Genomic DNA, 18,986 nt, shown 5'->3' with positions numbered 1-18,986 from the left:
TGTTTTTTATATTGTTTCGCCAGTGTCAGCAGCTGGTTGTGCAGGTTCATTCATCATCTGCAACTGGCGGCTGATCTGGCTACAGATGGTCTCCATGCGTTGGGCCTTCTGCTGTAGCTTGTGGAGTTGCCTGGCGTAGTCCTCCTTCAGCTCCTGATAGCAGTTGTGGGTCTGGCGGGTCTCTGAGTCAAGTAGGGTTTCACAGCCCATATGGCAGTTTTGCCTCCAGTACCGGCAGTTATGGCTGTGGTCGTACATGTCCTTACGTAACACCTCAGCAGGGCAGCCTTCATTAGAACAAGGTACTGCTCCAAAGGCGCAGTATTCTGCATGCTCCTGGCAATGGACAAGGGCAAAATGTACAGGGCAGCCATGTTGCTCATTGGGACACTATGGAAAGATAAATACAGTTACAAAGCAATGTTTTATAGTCTAGTATGCCATTCAACTATCTCATGATGTAAAATCTTTAAAAAGGTTTCTTAAATCATATATATATATATATATATATATATATATATATATATATATATATATATGTATAAATATGTTCACATGTTATGGGGTGGTTCACCTTTAAGTTAACTTTTTAAGACTTATTATTATTTTATTAAATCCATTTAAAAATCCATTAACAATATTCTTTCCCCATCGCGGTTCCATGCGTTCTTCCCCAATCATAATGCCATCAGCACAATGAATCAGTAAACATAACATATACAGGTATGGGATCCATTTTCCGGAAACCCATTATCCAGAAAGCTCCAAAATAAGGAAAGGCCATCTACCATAGACTCCATTATATCCAAATAATTAAAATTTTTTAAAATGATTTCCTTTTTCTCTGTAATAATAAAACAGTAGCTTGTACTTGATCCCAACTAAGCTATAATTAATCCTTAGTGGAAGCAAAACCAGCCTATTGGGTTTATTTAATGTTTATATGATATTCTAGTAGACTTAAGGTATGAAGATCCAAGATCCCTTATCCGGAAAAACCCAGGTCCCAAGCACTCTGAATAACAGGTCACATGCATGTTTTTTTTTTTTTTTTTTTTTTCATTTTGTGACCATATATTCTATACCAAAGTAAATTTAAGAGGGCAAGCTCTAATTTCACAGGCTAATTTCACAGGCTGCCGCCTTTCGCTTTGCTCAACTCCGGGTTGACGGCAACGGCGATGTGTGGGACAATAACATATTAGGGATAGGGGTGGGGTGGTGACATCATGGACTGAGATATGACGTGGCGACTGTCGATTGGCCGATCACCACATCAATCTCAGGGAGGCCTGCGGGCAGGCAGTTTTGACCTGAACAGCCCTTCCAAAAACTCGCCTGTCCTGGTTACAACCGGACACGTGCCAACCCTATGATTAACTAGTATCAACCAATTGCCAGCTGTTGGTGGGTTTGGCCTCATCGAGCTATAAACTATATTTGTCTGTGCATAAAAGATTAGCATGTTCAGGAGCAGTCTTACTTTAGTCATAATTAGGTATACCTCAGGATATGTTGATGTATTAAATCCTGCCCCTTATTACCTTCACATCCAGCCGGTTGATCTTCCTCTTCAGCTTGTGCATCAGGACGTAGGGTTTGCCCCTCACCTTGGTCCTGCAGCAGGGGCATGTGCATCGCCTGGCAACAGAGAGACATATAGTTCACCACCAACATGACTTAACATGTATTATAGGTTCCTATCAATAAACTTCCTTCATATATGGGCATGGGACCTGTTGTGCAGAAAGGTCAGGAACTTGGATTTTCCCAATAAGGGTTGTTTCTATAATTTAGATATACATACATTAAAAGGATAAGTAAACCTTTAAAATAAGTGCATGTAAAATTGATGAGGGGGCTATTCTAAGCACTTTTGTAATGTACATTGATTATTTATTTTGTTTTTATTGCAAGATATTAAGGGATACATGTACTGTTAATATGAATGAATTTTGTTACAACAGCGCCACCTGCTGGTCAGTTTTTGACCAGTCTGACCACCAAGTAGTCAAGGAAGTTGTCAGGAGAAAGAAATTGAAAGAATGAAAATCTTCATAGTCGAGGAAGAAAGAGGCTGCTCTGTTGTTCTTCTGCTTAGGAAAGATGTGAGAAAGGTTTCTAATTGTTTTCCTAAGCAGAAGAACATCAGAGCAGCCTCTTTCTTTCTCCTGACAACTTCCTTGACTACTTGGTGGTCAGAAACGGATTAGATCAGGTGTAGGTAAAGGCCCTCTTTTTATCCTTATTGTGTTAGGTTCCTCCAACAGAGTATAGGAGCCGCCACTTCTCCTTATCTTCATAAATCCAAATCACCACTCTGGAGAACCAGTATCATCAATCAAGTGATTCTTTATTTGGTAGCACTAAATGTTTCGGATCTATCTGATCCTTCCTCAGGTGCCAGTGTTCACAGTGTACATATCCCCATAACCCAACATTTAAACACAAGAAAACCACCAACAAGATTGTCAGTTCTGGTCAGAAACTGATCAGCAGGTGGGGCTGTTGTAACAAAATTCATTTATATTAACAGTACATGTATCCTTTAATAATGAATGTACATTACAAAAGTGCTAAGAATAGCCCCCTCATCAATTTTACATGCACTTATTTTAAAAGTTTACTTATCCTTTAAAATGGAATCTACAGGAGATGGTCTTCCCTATAATTTGGAACTTTTTTTTGGATAACGGTTATCCAGATAACAGATCCCATGCCTGTACCAAGAAAGGTTTGAAAGACCAAGACGAGTGTTGGTCAAGCTTCATGTTGATGAGTATTTGGGGGTGGGGCACAGTGTTCTAACTGACCTACCTCTTCAGCCACTGCATTATACAGTTCCGGCAAAAGATATGGCCGCAGGATATCATGACGGGGCACCTCATCACCCCATGGCAGATGGAGCAAAGGAGGTCGTAGTCAGGAGTCTTAGTGAAGAGCTCAAGGTCATATCCACCCCCCTGAGGAGCAAACCAAGAGACAAACAAGAGTGAAACAGTATTTATAACTAAAGTGTAGGCGTTCTGCACGTATTGGTTCCATCATTCTGATGACCTTTTAGGATTCTTCATAAGACATGAAAAGACATTTGGAGTCAGGAAACCCTCCTATTACCTGACCTTAGTAAGACCCATAACAACCGTACCAGCTCACATTCTAACTATGGTATAATTGCCACCATGTAAAGAGGACCCTAGCAATGGACTTCACTGTGGGTCAGTCCAAGGAGAGTCCCAGGAGAGTCTGTTCTGATCAAGTTAACCTTTAAAATAAGTAAATGGGAAATTCATGGGAGCACTGTTCTAAGCATTTTGCAATTTACATTCATTATGTAAGGGAAATATATGTACCCGTTAGCTCTGAATTACTGAAAACTTGTCTCCCATAAATGCCATTTTATCCAAATAATCCAAAACTGATTTCCTTTTTCTCTGTAATAATAAAACAGTAGCTTGTACTTGATCCCAACTAAGATATAATTAATCCTTATTGGAGGCAAAACAATCCTACTGGGTTTATTAAATAGTTAAACTAATTTTAAGTAGACTTAGGGGGTTATTTATTAAAGTTCGAACATTAAAAAATTTAAAAATTCTATTTTTTTTTACTATAAAATGAGAATTTTTAGTGGGAAAAAAACTTCAACCTGTAGAGGTCCTGTAGAAGTTAATGGCAGAGGTCCTATTTGCAATCTGAAGATATTATGATCTGCGCTGGGTTTCGTATGATAATCCGAATATTTCAGCCTTTTCTGCTGATTTCACGCAAAATTCAGACTTTTCGGGCGTCAAATCCAAAAAATTCGGCCATCTAGTTTGATCAGACTTTTTTTAAATTAAAACATGAGAAAAAAATCGGATTTTGATAAATAACCCCCTTAGGGGCAGATTTATCAAGGGTCGAATTTCGAGTTCATGGGAGTTTTAAAAAAAACAAAACACATTTTTCAAATTGGATCAACCCGCAAACTGGAATTAAATTTTTTTTACAAAAAAACCCTTGATTTTCAGGATGTCTCCAAACAACTCCAAATTGATTCCAGGACGTCCCCCATAGGCTAAAGCAGCAATTCGGCAGGTTTAAGGTGGCGAATAGTCTAATTAGAATTCTTAAAGGGGGCACCTGTTCATGTGGGGCTGGAAGGGTCGCAGCTTTTAGGATTGCCGGAGGTTGTAGTTATATCTAGAAGGAGTCTCACATACTGCTCCCCCTGCTGGAGAGGGAGGGACCCAGCCTGGCCACCACTCGGGAAGATTTAGGGTGAATCCTTATTGACCCCTTGTCTTTTTAGCATCCCCTTCTATTTTTAGACTGTAAGCTCTACTGATCACTCTTTTATTGAACAGTGATGTGGAGCATGTTTGCACCTAATAATACATGATTGTTTAGACTCTCTTTGGCACCTTTAAAGGGGTGGACCACCTTTGAGTTAAAGGACCAGTAACATCAAAAATATACATTGAAAAAAAAAAAACTAATACAAATTAAATTTTAAAATTGCAAAGTCTTTATTAAGAAATAACTGACTGAAACTTCTCTTGCGCTCAGGGTCGGACTGGGGGCCCCAGCCCCCTACTGTGACATGCTGAGCTCTGCACGACTGTGTGAAGGCGCATGAAAGGTGCATGAAAGGCGCCATGTGCGAACGGCGTCGCTCAGCACGCATGCGCAGCCAACCATGCGCAGCGCCGAAAACATTTTTTTTTCAAAATCTAAATATCGGGAGAGGGTCGGGTCCATCGTTTTTTTTCACTGTGTCCCGCCGGCCCAGTCCAACACTGCTTGCGTTCCTCTTCAGAGAGCGATTGGGCGATCCATCGTGCGGCGCTCGATTTCACCTCCCTGCTTTCCTTATAGGAGAGAGCCAGGGAGAAGAAATTGAGCGCCACACAATGGATCGTCGCCGTGTCGCCTTTTCTGAAGAGGAGCACAAGTTTCAAGTTTCAGTAAGTTATTTCTTAATAAAGGCTTGGCGATTTTTGAAGTTTAATTTATCTTGATGTTTTTTTCTTATGTATACTAACTAAATTTTTTTAAATTTTTTTTTGATGTTTCTAGTCCTTTAACTTTTAGTATCTTATAGAATGGCTAATTCTAAGCAACTTTTCCACTTGCCTTTGTTTTTTCTTTTCTTTTTTATAGTTTTTAAATTATTGTCCTTTTTCTTCTGGTTCTTTCCAGCTTTCAAATGGGAGTCACTGACCCCATCTAAAAACAAACGCTCTGTCAGGCTACACATTTATTGTTATTGTTACTTTCTATTACTCATCTTTCAGGCCTCTTCGATTCATATTCCAGTCTCTTATTTGTATCAGTGCTTGGTTGCTAGAGTAATTTGGACCCTTGTAACCAGATGGCTGAAACTGATGGCTGAAACTGCAAACTGGAGAGCTGCTGAATAAAAAGCCAAATAACTCAAAAACTCTCTATATCATACTAAAAGTTAATTTAAAGGTGATCAACCCCTTTAAATGTCAGGACATTGAACCCCAGCAGTCTGAATGTCACTGCTTTTGACCAACTAAGCAGCCATAATATAGTGTAAGGAACCTGCCAGCCCTTCAAATATTGCCCCATAATCCACTGAATATATAGATTCTCTTTCCTGGGTACTGACTACAGGTTATTGGCTACTGGTGCTACTTTGTTTGTTGTTAGATGAAACCCTACCAGCACCTGCTCACTGCTACTTGTGCCTTTAGCCTAAGGATCATGGCACCTGTAGCCAGCAATATGGTTTGTTTTTTTTATTTAAAAAAACAAAATTACTAGAAAATCATAGATAGAAAACAGGGGTTTTTCACTGGCAAATCACCCTTGTTGCAAACATGGCATTTCATACGGACAAAAGAAAGCGCTTCATACACTTACAACACATTTATTCCCATTGTGAAAATAAAAACCTAAACCCGTCACATTATCTGGTACAGGTATAGGATCTGTTATCCGGAAACACGTTATCCAGAAAGCTCAGAAATACGGAAAGACCGTCTCCCATAGACTCCGTTTTATCCAGATAATCCAAATTTTAATGATTTCCTTTTTCTCTGTTATAATAAAACAGTAGCTTGTACTTGATCCCAACTAAGATATAATTAATCCTTATTGGAAGCAAAACCAGCCTATTGGGTTTATTTAATGCTTGCATGATTTTCTAGTAGACTTAAGGTATGAAGATCCGTTATCCGGAAAACCCCAGGTCCCGAGCATTTTGGATAACAGGTCCCATATCTGTACCAAAGAGAAGAAGTTCACCTGCATATTGGATGTCAATACATAATAGATAGGGAGCACACAGGGGAGACTTACCATATCTTCTTCCTCGGGGATCCAGTGCTAAACTGTTACTGATCTTCAGCATATTCACTGTACAGGTCATGGGACCCCGGGATCTACATTTCTAACCTATAAAGTGAGGTGTTCCGTGTGTTTCCAGCAGATCAGCAGCTCCGGGGCCCACACTGCCTGTGACACGGGCAGAACAAAAGGCACAGAGGTGATGCAGTGTTTGCTGCTGTGTCAGACCCTTCTTTTCTTCTCACCAAGAATAGGAACTTGCTAGTAACTCCAGCCCACTGGCCCTCTCACACGGGTACTAGAGAATAGTCGTGGCATTTACTGGCCGTCCCCAGTGAGCACTGAGCCCACACACCCCAGCAACATTCCAGAAAGGAATACAGGCAACTATAAGCAGGCTGCCATGTGTACGTTATCGGGTCTCCTAAAACTTATAGCGAGGTTATACATCTAGTCCCGTGCATACAAGAATTTAACTCACAATCTGGAGTTGACCAGCTGCTATAAACGAATAAAACAATTTTTTGGTAATAATTATTTTTAAAGGCAAACCACGCGCTGGAAATTTTTGTGTACAGATATTGTTTTTTAATTGTCTATAGCAGCTGGTCAACTCCAGAGTGTGGGTTAGACCGAGCGCTGGCACAATGGTGTTTATAGCAGCTGGTCAACTCCAAGTTGTGGGTAAGGGCTCTTACTCATGAGCGTTTTTACCTGCGCTCCCCTGCGTTCCATTTTTCGGTGTTCAGCCGCAGGGGAGCGCAGGAATAGACGCATTCAAATGGGGCTGTACTCACACAGGCGCATGTAGGCGCCGAACGCAGGTTCAGACGCAACATGCTGCATTTTTCCTGCGTTCGGCGCCTACCCGCGCCTGTGTGAGTACAGCCCCATTTGAAATAATGAAATGCGTCTATTCCTGCGCTCCCCTGCGGCTGAATGCCGAAAAACTGAACGCAGGGGAGCGCAGGTAAAAACGCGCGTGAGTAAGAGCCCTTAGACCGATCGCTGGCAATTTCTTTCTGTGTTTCATGTACAAATTGTAGCAAAACTGTGTCTATAGCCGCCATTCAGCCTTTAAAACAGGGAATGATTTACAGGTGTATGTTAATGGGCTGGGGCTGAATAGCTCACTGGGTTCTCGCTAGAGCCTGTGAGTTAGGCTGGAACTACACGGTGCGTGTCCTTCCGTTCGGACGCGATGAGAGGAAGCGCAGGCGTCACGTTGGATGCAACGAATCTAATGTAAGTAATACAAATGTCGTGTCGACAAACTAATCGCATCTGACACAACTGTCTGATGTGAATGCTGTGCGTTGCTTCTTCATCTGCCAGTCGTGTCGGATGCAATCAGTTTGTAGATGCGACATTTGTATTACTTACCGTACATAAGATTCTGCTCGTACATTAGATTCGGCGCATCTGACGTGAGGCCTGCACTTCCTCTCATTGCGTCGGATCGGGAGGAGGCACACTGTGTAGTTCCAGCCTTAAGGGGTAAGTGAACTGTTGGTATTACTACTCAGTCACATTGGTTGCTGGGGGACTTGATTTTAAGTGCTAATGGATAGTGTAGGACTCACGTACAATGAGGGGCCTTGATGTGGCACGTGAGCTTACATATTTTGGACAAAGGTGATAACATCTCATTTTTTGCAATAATTATTTTTTTAAAGGCAAACCGTGCGCTGGCAAATTCTCTCTGTTAGTATTAACTGTGTGTGTGCTGGATGCACTAGTATAAGCCACCTTCACCTGGCGACAGGCAAGAAGCTTTTTTCCCCCTTATGGTTTCCTGTAACCCACGGGTGGCCAAACTTTTTCCAACGAGGGCCAGATTTTGTGAGGTGAAAATGTGTGGGGGCCGACCATTCAGCCCAACATTCTTTGAACCATTAACATTAAATTACAGGAATCGTAGCAGTAATATTTGGGCACATTAGTGAAATGATCTGCCGTTTGCTCTATACTGCTGCCTGTGTGCTGAAGGTGTTAGTAATAGACACGTACTGGCACGTAGTGACGCCATACTTCTTTAGTTTACTGTACTGGCACATCAGTACGTCTATTGACACCTTCAGCCCTAAAGAAATATGCAAAAACGGCGCATCTCTACATGGATATTGCTAACACCTTCAGCACACAGGCTGCTATGGGATTCCTGATCGCACTGTGCTGGGGGGCATCATTTTTATTAATTTCATGATGGAGGCTGAGGGCCGGTGTAAATTTGAAAAAGGGCCGCACTTTGGACATGCCTGCTGTAACCCATAATGATCACGATTAAATAAGCACCTTGAATTCTACAAGCTACAGCATGGAAACAGTTAAAAAGAGGACAATGCCCCCATAACTTCCTTCCTTGTTTTAAGGCTCTTTAGTGCACTAGAAATGTGGTGGTAGTTAGTTTAGGATAGGGATGCACCGAATCCAGGATTCTGTTCGGGATTCGGCTGAATCCGAGCCCTAATTTGCATATGCAAATTAGGGGCGGGGGAGGGAAATTGTGTGACTTTTTGTCGGAAAACAAGGAAGTAAAAAAAGCTTTCTGCTTCCCACCCTTCGCGAAGGATTCGGCCAAATACAAAATAGTGGATTCGGTGCATCCCTTGTTTAGGACATTTTTATTTAGGCCCTGTATTGGGGGTTACATGACTATTTGCTGATGGAATTATATATAAATACATATGGCTTATTAATATCTGTCCTCTGCCTGTGTGTCAGAAGTGCATTGCAAATTGCAGACTCAATTCTCCAGCGACTCACAGCATGGGCATTCATGAAACGCGCATTATAAAAAAAAAATGCCACATTCATGAGAAGGATTAACTTGACGTGATTGTAACCCCAATTCCAGTTACCAGTGGGAAGAAATACAGAACAAAGGCAGTTCATAAAATGGAGCTTTATTTTAAGCATAGCACAAATGTTACAGGAATAAATCACTTTCAGCTGGTTCATATACAATCCATGAAATAAATTTGTCATGAAATCATTCTGTTCATAGAGAAAATATCACATTGGGAATATATATTTATAGTCCATAGACTCGGCACTGTCTGTACAAATAAGGGATACCATATTACCTGCCTAAATAAAACCTCACAAAAAAAAATAAAAAAAAATAATAAGTGTATTTTATGATTTTATGCTGTTATGAAGCAAAATTGAAAAATTGTGCCAACTCCTCCCTGATAAGCAAGGTAATTTCTTCAAATGTATACAAACATACAAATGTAGATTAGCTTTGCATAAACTATCCCCTCCAGCTGGAGCCTTTGTCACAAGGAGCAGCTTATATATATGGACAATATATGCCGAAACTACTTTTTGTATAGTGGGGAGAATGGCTGAACTAAGAAAATCAAAATAGCAGCTGCAGGAGGTGGGATATATTGCAGGACTTACCATAATGTTATCAGTCACCAAGGCGCCTCTGACCTTATTGAGATGTTCTTAGGATATGGCAGTGTAAAGTCAGTGGTGATAATTAGTCTCCCCCTTATATAAAGCTGGCCATAGACACAAAGATGCAGTCGTACAAAACAATGGCCTGTAATTTTTGGATTGTGTCCCAACATTTTTTGTACCATGGCAATCGATCGTTTAGGCGATTGGACAGGTTAAAATATTTACAGATAATCTCTATGTATTGCCTGACAGTATCAATGGGTGTATCAAATCAATGTTACTACTGTCCGTCAGGCATTACTTTTGTACGACTGCTGTCTGTCAATACATGGCCAGAACATGGTTTGACTTGTTATTTTCCTACTTTATTTTAATTAGAATGGTTAGCGGTAGTCTGTTAAACTGAAACGAATGACGAAAGAATAAAATCTGCATGTCTATGGCCATCTTAACCCCTATGCACACTTGCATCTGCACTAAAGGCCCTTAATACATTGCTCATTACAGCAAACTCAGCAATATAATATTTTAATGACAAGTACCAATATCCTCTTTTTAGGGAATCTGTAGAAAAATCCATCTCATGCTGGAGATTCATCCCAATCACGCGCTGTCCCTTAGATCTCCAGGAGAGCAGGGATCGCTGAAGGGGAAGAGAAATATGAAGTTAATTTAATGGCCAGTGGCACCTTGTTCTACTCCACAGTTGTGTTAGAGCCCTGTCATTTACCCTACCCCCCCCCCAATAATAGAGGCCCAATCAGCTCCCCACCAGCCCACTAAATAGTGACTTTCTATGGCAGCCCCTCTGACATTTGCCAGTCCTGGCCTGATTTTTGGCAACTATCAAGCCAAGCGTGTGCCCGTCCTTGTCCGTGAGCTTTATCTTGTGGCCACTGTTGCACCTCCACTAGCCTGTTTTGCCTTGTTTGCTGAAAAGCCGCCATGATTTCGGACACACTTCCCCTCGACTGGCCGGTATTTTACCTAGCCTGTAAATAAATGATGCTTGATGACAATGTTATTAATAGGAAAAAAAATTGGCAAGAATATAGGAAGGGCGGTATTTTCTTTCAAGAAAAGGTGGCAACCCTACCCTCGACACGTCAAGTTCTTTTGCTGTTTCTGTGACGGAGGTAACAAGTCGAGCTCCAATTGTTTTTAATAACATACCTCCCAACTGTCCCTTTTTCGGAGGGACAGTCCCTCTTTTGACAGCTAAACCCGCAGTCCCTCATTTGTACTGGAAAGTCCCTCTTTTCTCTGAACAGCCAGAAAAAGAAACAAAGTTTCTCACTTAATTGGCTTTTAGCAGAGAGCACAGAACAGGTAACAGGTGCAAATAAGATACTTTGTAACAATTTTGAGACACAAAAACACAGTTTAGATAAGGAGAAATATTTTCAAACTTTCATAAGCTGCCAAATTTTGTAAAACAAACATGGTAATTAGGGGGTGTGGCCACAGAAAGGGGTGTGGTCAAAAATTGCTGCGCTACGTGTGGGAAAAAATTTTTTGTCCCTCTTTTTACTTCCAAAATGTTGGGAGGTATGTAATAATCTTTCAAAATCTGTGAGATCCATCAAGTTGTCTCTTTTTGTTTTATTTATTTACTTTTTTTATAGTATTTGGGACAATTATGGGACAATCAGATTATTTTTTAAGACTCGGATTTCCAGGATTAGAATGATGGTCCATGCGGTGAAGAGTTTGCTACAAATTCTATGGAAAAGATGCTGTTGTGTGTGTGGGACCTAAACATTTCATATCCCAGAGTTACCAGAAAATGAATCAGAATAGGAGACAGTTAGAGGCAGCCCAAATACCTGCTTCCTCCCCCTGGTGATTCCCACACGCTTTATTAACATAAATAGAAAACACTTTGAAGGCCCCAAATAAACTTCATCCCACAATATCTGGTTTTTTTTGTACAGAACAGAACTAGCAGGGAAGAAACTAACAGCAATCAGATCACTGTTTACACCCTAATCCCCGGCTGCCGCTCACTTCCGGGATGACCAACTCTCGCGAGACTCGGCGGTGTATAAATGCGTGCTGCTGCCGGGCTTCGGCCTTCTATTCCATTGAAATCACGTAAGTGAACATGGCGGCTGAGCGGGTTGGTGTGGAATGGAATCCGCGGGCATCCGTGTGCCGTGATGTTAATACGTAGGTTTAGAGGCAGCGGTGGGTTTTAGGGCTTTTCGCGGTTCTCTAGGGCGGGATATTGTTGTTGCTGAAAACCCTGTCTGCTCCGCTGATTCCGACTGCTGAAACGATGTAGCAGAAGCCCGACGATTGGCAGGCCTGTGAGGCGCTCCTATATTCGTTCCTGAGCCAGAAGCAGCAGTGCAGAGCGATTATCCATAGCCAGTGTATTTACACATCTCTGTTAAACCAGGGCCCTTTAATAGTGACTGTATAATGGCCACAATCCTCTTTTATTCCTTTGGTAGTTCCCCTTTAAAACAGGTTGCTGTGGGAAGAATTGTCACTGTTTTAAAGGGGCTGTTCACCTTCAAGCACCTTTTTTTCCAGTTCAGATCACCAGAAATAGACTTTTTGCAACTATTTTCTATTTGTCATCGTTTTTCTAACAATAGTGTCATTTCTTTTTATCTTTTACACCAGGTCTGGGAGGGGGGGGGGTCGCCGACTCTGTAACTGTTCTAACTTGATACATTTAGTTGATCCACTTCTTATCTTTGTCCCTGCTGAGCAGAATCTCTGGGTTTCATTACAGGCAGCTGTTAGAATTGATACAATAGTTGCTAATACTCCAGAGATGCTGCTGAGAAATGGAGCAAATTGTAACAGTTCAGATGCTCCTGGGTCGCTGAGCTGCCAGACTGATACACTAGAAATGCAAACAATCTTTAAACTTCATTTTTGTGGGAAACTGTAAAAAAAATATAAATAAAAGACGGGGAGAAAACCATTTGTTTATGGTGAACAATCTGAATACAGCTGAGCTGGAAAAAAGTGTTTAGAAGGTGAACATCCCCTTTAATGGTGGTTCCTATAGTGTAATCTCCACCCTCATTGACCATAAAACAGGGCTTTAGGGGTTACCAGGAGAACAGTGAAGTATTCTCCCCCTTTCTCCAGCCCCCCCAATCTAAAGTCTAGGCTATACAGATATATAGGACTAGCTGCTATATGGGCACTCCAGCTCCCTATGATGTATGAAGTTCTGTGGGAAACTAATAGAAGTGACAGTTGGGTTTATTGCCTGGAGTTGTTCCTTCAGGGGTGTGACATCCACAGCATCACTACATGCTCCGATCAGGGGTTTCCGACATATAAGGGGACATTTATCATAGATCAAATAGACTCTCTCCGAAAAAACTCAAGGAAGGCTCCAAATTGATCCCAGGACGTCTTCCATGGACTTAAACAGAAATTCAGCCGGTTTTAGGTGGTGAATAGTCCAATTTGAGTTCTCATAGGTCTGGTCTATGATGAATCTTGAAAATCTAATTTTTTTTTAGAAAAAAACTCCAATTCCTAGCCAATTTTGACAGTTTTGGCCATAAAAAAACTCTTATCTGAATTTTCGCTTTGACCTTGATAAATGTGCCTCATAGTGTCTCATTGGCTGGGTGGAAGGCTGAGCCACGTAGATTGTTGCATTTTCACACTTTAACCTGATGTTTTGTCTCTCTGCAGCAAATGGCGGACGACGCCGGTGCTAACAGGGGAGGTTTCCGTGGGGGCTTCGGCGGTGGTGGCCGAGGCCGCGGTCGTGGAAGAGGCAGGGGGCGCGGCAGAGGACGCGGGGCCCGTGGGGGCAAAGCTGACGACAAGGAAGTGAGTATATGTGTGATGTGAGGTCTTCAATTTAAAGGAATTGTTCAGTGTAACACTATAAACTGGGTAGATAGGCTGTGTAAAATAAAACAATTTCTAATAGTTAGTTAGCCTAAAATGTAATGTATAAAGGCTGGAGTAACTGGATGTGTAACATAATAGCCAGAACACTACTTCCTGCTTTTCAGCTCTCTTGGTTTCCACTGATTGGTTACCAGGCAGTAACCAATCAGAGACTTGAGGGGAGGCACATGGGTCATAACTGTTGCTTTTGAATCTGAGCTGAATGCTGAGCATCAATTACAAACTCACTGAACAGTTATGTCCCATGTGCCCCCCTTATAGTCGCTGACTAACTCAGAGTTAGAGCTGAAAAGCAGGAAGTAGTGTTCTGGCTATTATGTTAAGACATCCAGTAACTCCAGCCTTTATACATTACTTTTTTGGCTAACTAACTATATTTGAAACATTTTCTATTTTGCACAGCCTATTTGCCCAGGTTTTATTTTTGCACTAAACAATTTCTTTAAAAAGGATGCCTCTGGACCTTAACTTTGGCATCTTTTGTTACTATTGATAAACCTAATATGCTCAGAATTTCTATCCTCTTATCGCTTATCTTCTCACTGTAATAATCTATATTTTTATATTCACCTTTACTGATTTTTTTGTATACTTTGTGTTTTTTTTTTACTTAAATGGGATAGTGTCCCTTTCAAGAAATATTTTTCTTTTCTTCTAATTGTTTCTGAATGGTTGTTTTTGGATAAGCGCTCACTTCCTGTGGGTGAACAATACTGTAACAATATAATTTCTGCCTGTGGCTGAACAGTTTGCCAGTCGGCTGATACCGATCACTTGTATCATTCACCTCTATATGGGTGACTAGTGGGGCCACGGGTTCCAGGGATTTAGACTTCTCTTCTATTTTGCAGTGGGTGCCAGTCACCAAGCTTGGACGTCTAGTCAAGGACATGAAGATCAAGTCCTTGGAGGAAATCTATCTCTTCTCCCTGCCAATCAAGGTAATGCTTTCTTTCCTAATGACTTGCTTTCTAATGGGGTGTAAATACACCTGCTAAAAAAAAACGCCTGCGGCAATGCCCTCGTGGTGCTTTGATTTCCCAGGTCGCCCAAAGTTTCTTCTTGAGGCGACTTTGGAAATCAAAGTGCCGCAAATGTATTGCTGCAGGCGGAAGGCAGTTCGGGGAGATTGTCACCCCGAAAAAGGTGATTAGTTGCCAGGCAACTAAATCTGCCTATGCTAAAGCCCTTATAGTCACCATTCTGCCCTGAGGGTTTGTGTGGAAGTCTTATTGCTTTCAAAAATGAAAATTTAATATAAGCATCATACTGAAATAAGACAGTTTCTAAATAAAATCCATTATTCTGTACGGTTTCTGAAATCAAGTCTATCTTCACTATCCCTCTCAGTGTCTGTTTCTCTTCATTCTCTCTTCATTCAGCAGTTGGGTGTCAGATATTCATTGACGGTTAGATCCAATATATCTTATAGGGGGGCTCCTTTTGCCTAGAAGATGTATTAGAGCTCACTCTATTAAAATCACTAGACATCATGTCTCTCTACATGCAGGATTTGTGCAAAAGGCAGTTATTTTATTTTTTGTACTGGAATCAGTTATTTGAGTGAGCTCTAATTTATCTGGTAGGAAAGGAGCCCCCCTATAAGATATATTGGATCTAACTGTCAATGAATATCTGACACCCAACTGCTGCATGAAGACAGAATGAAGAGAAACAGATGCGGAGAGAGGAATAGTGAAGATCTAGTGAGTAAAAGTACCCCCTATTGTAACATATAAGGATATTATAAGTCACCGAGGAGTTCCAGGTCGTGGATTCAGAGGTGACTTCTATTTTCTAATAAGGGGTACTTTATTTATTATAATACACAAGTTTTAGTGAGTCATGTGACAAAATGACATCACTACACAGTTTAACTGATGACATCACTATTCATCATTTATAAGGATATCATTTACAGGCTATTCATGGCTTCTGTGTATTATAAACTTTATTATTTCAGAAACGGAACATATTTGTATTTACAAAGTCTTATTTCAGCATGCTGAAGCTTCTATTAAATTTTTTCGATTGTTCCCCTTTAACATCCCACTAATGATTTGTCCATGTATCTACAGGAGTCTGAGATCATTGACTTCTTCCTGGGCTCCTCCCTGAAGGATGAGGTGTTGAAGATCATGCCAGTGCAGAAACAGACCCGTGCCGGACAGAGAACTAGGTTCAAGGTGGGTTTATCTTTCCCATGCATGGTCGCTCTCGGTCATGTTGTCCCTACACGTTTTACTGAAAGAATCTCCTCTTATATCTAAGGCTTTTGTGGCTATTGGTGACTACAACGGTCACGTTGGTCTCGGTGTGAAATGCTCCAAAGAAGTGGCAACTGCCATCCGGGGAGCCATCATCCTGGCCAAACTGTCAATCGTTCCTGTTCGTAGAGGTTATTGGGGTAACAAGATCGGCAAACCACACACTGTGCCCTGCAAGGTAAGAACTGTGTGTGTAATTCACATTCATCTCAGAGGAACGTCAGCCTGGAGCTTTCTGTGTGGGCTTCTCTCAGCTCTGCTCAGTTACGCTTGTCCTGTAGTGTAATTGGCTTTAATAACAGAGAGAGAAAGTGACTTGTTCTTTTATGCACGGCAGGTTGGCCTCACAACATGGTCTTCCTGTTCCTTTATGAGGATCTACAGGCTGATTGGATACAATTTGTTGACCTTATGCATGGGGGTGGGGTTACGTGGCCTCCCATCATTTGGCTGTTTAGCTTGTTACTGGGCTTCTCTAACTTAAAGGAGACATTATTATGTAAAAATAATACTTTGATTTATTAAACATTACAGATATTTAACGTTTTTCAGGATAGAAGTAGTACAGGAATTGGGTACTGGATTTTGTAAACGTGCCTTTAAAAAGCATCACCATATATTATAATTCCCTACAAAAATAGTTTTTTTTCATTTATCCCATCTATGTCCTTTAATTGTTGGGGGAGACAGGGTTGCTTTAATAATTGCAGTTTCCATTTGTGCTGCTAACCATGGCATGTCTGTATCAAGTGACCATTTTCTAATGTATAACCAGATTTTTGGCCAACATTCTAGGTGACTGGTCGCTGTGGATCTGTGCTGGTGCGTCTGATCCCGGCCCCCAGAGGTACTGGTATTGTCTCTGCTCCTGTCCCCAAGAAGCTGCTGATGATGGCCGGTATTGATGACTGCTACACCTCAGCCCGGGGCTGCACTGCTACCTTGGGAAACTTCGGTAAGTGGACTATACCACCCCAATGAGAGGGGTGTGACTCTTGAAATAAAACTCGTCAGGAAATGACTTCTTCTCCTTTCCCTTCAGCTAAAGCCACCTTTGATGCCATCTCAAAGACTTACAGCTACCTGACTCCTGACCTCTGGAAGGAAACTGTGTTCACCAAATCTCCATACCAGGTAGGGGCTTGTTGAGTTGGGGGCCGTTGGCGATTGAATAACAGAAATTGGCAATTTTGTTTTGGGGAGGCAGCCCTAGCAATGTTTGTATAGTCACTTCGGCACCCTATCAGTTTATGTTGGGGAGTCCTAAAGAATTGTCATGTGAGATGCTGTATAGCAAGAGTTACACATTAATGCTGCAAGTGAGATACTGTATAGTAACTGTTTCATATTAATGCTGCAAGTGAGATACCGTATAGTAACAGTTTCATATTAATGCTGCAAGTGAGACACTGTATAGTAAGAGTTGGCCAGTTAGCTGGCATGGGGTTGTCTGATCTGAAAGTGATTCATGTTTGTCAGTAGAAATTGTGGCATATGTGATTAATCTTTTACACTAAGACCGTGTTTGTGCCATTCAGGAGTACACCGATCATCTGGCCAAGACTCACACCAGAGTGTCTGTGCAGAGGACCGAGGCTGCTGCTGTTCCTGCCACCTCCTAAATATTCTTCTGTTTAAGAAAATAAAAGTGAAACCTTGTTCTGAACATTTTTACTTGTATTTTATTTGGCACTGCACCAATTTTAGGTACACTTTAAAGGGGAAGTTTACCTTTTATGGATATCTCACAAGTTCTCTACTGCTTAGGGCCTCGGTGGTAATAAATTATAATCTTTCCATTTTTTCAAAAGCTGCCATTTAGCTTATTCAGCATTTCTCCACTTTGCAATTTCAGCAACCTGTGTGCTAAGGTCCAAATTCCCCTGGCAACCATGCATTGATTTGAATAAGACTGGAATATGAATAGGAGAGAGATGGATAGAAGGATCAGTAATAAAAAGTAACCATACATTTGTAGCCTTACAGAGCATTTGTTTTTAGATGGGGGCTGGTGATCCGCATTTGAAACTGGAAAGAGTTGGGAATAAACTAGAAAATATAGACCAAATTTAAATTTGCTTGGGTTTCTAAACACAACTGTAATGCTGTCCCACAGCTCCCTGTTTTCTATAAACGTTGCCAAAAACTATTATAAAGAGAATATACAAATGCAAGTTCTACTGATCTAAAACTGACCAATGAGTGCCAATTCCCAGCACCTTTTGGGTATCTTGTTTTTTCTTACATTTTTTCTACACTACACTGGAATCGGGAGGGATAAAGGACAGTTCAGTGCTGGTGAATGTTTATTACCTCCCAATTGCACGATCAAAAAGCAAATGTACTTACACAAAGATGGGGGTTCTCATTGGAGGAATTTTTACATTTAATGGCAGCTGCTGGCTGTGGAATCTTGGACAAACAATTATAAGATTCTGACCCTGATGTTGGACTACACCTCCCAGCATGCCTCAGCCTTCATAAGTACATTATTTCTGGGATTTGTAGTGCATGAAAAACATAAAATTCCCACTTACCTAAAATGGTCAGCAGGTTGCGTTGTTTTAAGATAATACAGTAATAGCATGAAGTCTCAACTGGAATCCAACAGAAACCATCTAAACACTCTCATCCCTGACAATCCGAAATTAGGCCGCTTCTACATGCTTCCTAAAATTCACTGAGGGAAGACCAATTATCTCAGGAACTTCTACACTGATTGAATCTATCAGTGTAGAAGTTCCTGAGATAATTGGTCTTCCCTCATATCAATGTTGGGTGGAGAATATCTTGAAGCCTCAGGTCAGAATTACACCCGGCTACATTCAGGATGGCAGATATGAATAAACTTGCCACTATAGGACACTTGCCAGAGGGAACCATCGTAGCCACAATGGATGTGCAGTCCCTATACACAAACATCCCTCATGAGGATGAAATTATGGCTTGTCAAATACACCTGCAACTACATAATATACCACCAGAACCAGTTGTGAACATGGTGGAATTTACCCTAACACAACGCATTTTCATTTGGCCAGGATATCTACCTGCAGCAGATGGGGACCGCAATGGGTTGTCGACTTGCACCACAGTATGCAAATCTATTTGTGG

The 18,986-nt window shown here is 41.3% G+C and overlaps 2 protein-coding genes and 1 non-coding gene across 3 annotated transcripts; 2 read left to right on the top strand and 1 right to left on the bottom strand.

Annotated features, from left to right (window-relative positions):
* Window positions 1-6,911, bottom strand: rnf151.S (ring finger protein 151 S homeolog). Its single transcript, XM_018237883.2, has 4 exons — window positions 6,313-6,911; window positions 2,818-2,963; window positions 1,545-1,641; window positions 1-390 (listed from the first exon to the last, which is right to left on the bottom strand). Exons 1-4 carry the CDS (start codon window positions 6,313-6,315, stop codon window positions 7-9), a joined length of 630 nt encoding a protein of 209 aa, XP_018093372.1. The 5' UTR covers window positions 6,316-6,911; the 3' UTR covers window positions 1-6.
* A 4,876-nt stretch (window positions 6,912-11,787) lies between these two features.
* LOC108703225 (40S ribosomal protein S2) lies at window positions 11,788-17,538 on the top strand. The gene is made up of 8 exons (XM_018239302.2): window positions 11,788-11,805; window positions 13,381-13,521; window positions 14,457-14,546; window positions 15,684-15,791; window positions 15,877-16,050; window positions 16,668-16,827; window positions 16,915-17,006; window positions 17,411-17,538. The coding sequence occupies exons 2-8, from the start codon at window positions 13,384-13,386 to the stop codon at window positions 17,492-17,494; spliced, it is 846 nt and encodes a 281-aa protein (XP_018094791.1). The 5' UTR covers window positions 11,788-11,805; window positions 13,381-13,383; the 3' UTR covers window positions 17,495-17,538.
* On the top strand, window positions 16,117-16,258 carry LOC121399217. Its single transcript, XR_005964829.1, has one exon. It is a non-coding gene; the product is annotated as a small nucleolar RNA SNORA64/SNORA10 family (small nucleolar RNA).
* Window positions 17,539-18,986: the final 1,448 nt, after the last annotated feature.

The sequence above is a fragment of the Xenopus laevis genome, chromosome 9_10S, assembly GCF_017654675.1.
Source record: "Xenopus laevis strain J_2021 chromosome 9_10S, Xenopus_laevis_v10.1, whole genome shotgun sequence".
Classification (NCBI taxonomy): domain Eukaryota; kingdom Metazoa; phylum Chordata; class Amphibia; order Anura; family Pipidae; genus Xenopus; species Xenopus laevis.
The sequence above is the reverse complement of the archived record's forward strand: the minus strand, read 5'-3'. Positions and strand labels throughout refer to the sequence as shown.

Excerpts from the sequence above, each read along its gene's own strand:
- LOC108703225 (XM_018239302.2), top strand. The coding sequence starts at position 13,384 with ATGGCGGACGACGCCGGTGCTAACAGGGGAGGTTTCCGTGGGGGCTTC. Across the intron at positions 16,051-16,667 it reads CACACACTGTGCCCTGCAAG|GTGACTGGTCGCTGTGGATC; the intron begins GTAAGAACTGTG and ends CCAACATTCTAG. Across the intron at positions 17,007-17,410 it reads TCACCAAATCTCCATACCAG|GAGTACACCGATCATCTGGC; the intron begins GTAGGGGCTTGT and ends TGTGCCATTCAG.
- rnf151.S (XM_018237883.2), bottom strand. Across the intron at positions 1,642-2,817 it reads ATAATGCAGTGGCTGAAGAG|GCGATGCACATGCCCCTGCT; the intron begins GTAGGTCAGTTA and ends CTCTGTTGCCAG. Across the intron at positions 391-1,544 it reads TCAACCGGCTGGATGTGAAG|TGTCCCAATGAGCAACATGG; the intron begins GTAATAAGGGGC and ends ATCTTTCCATAG.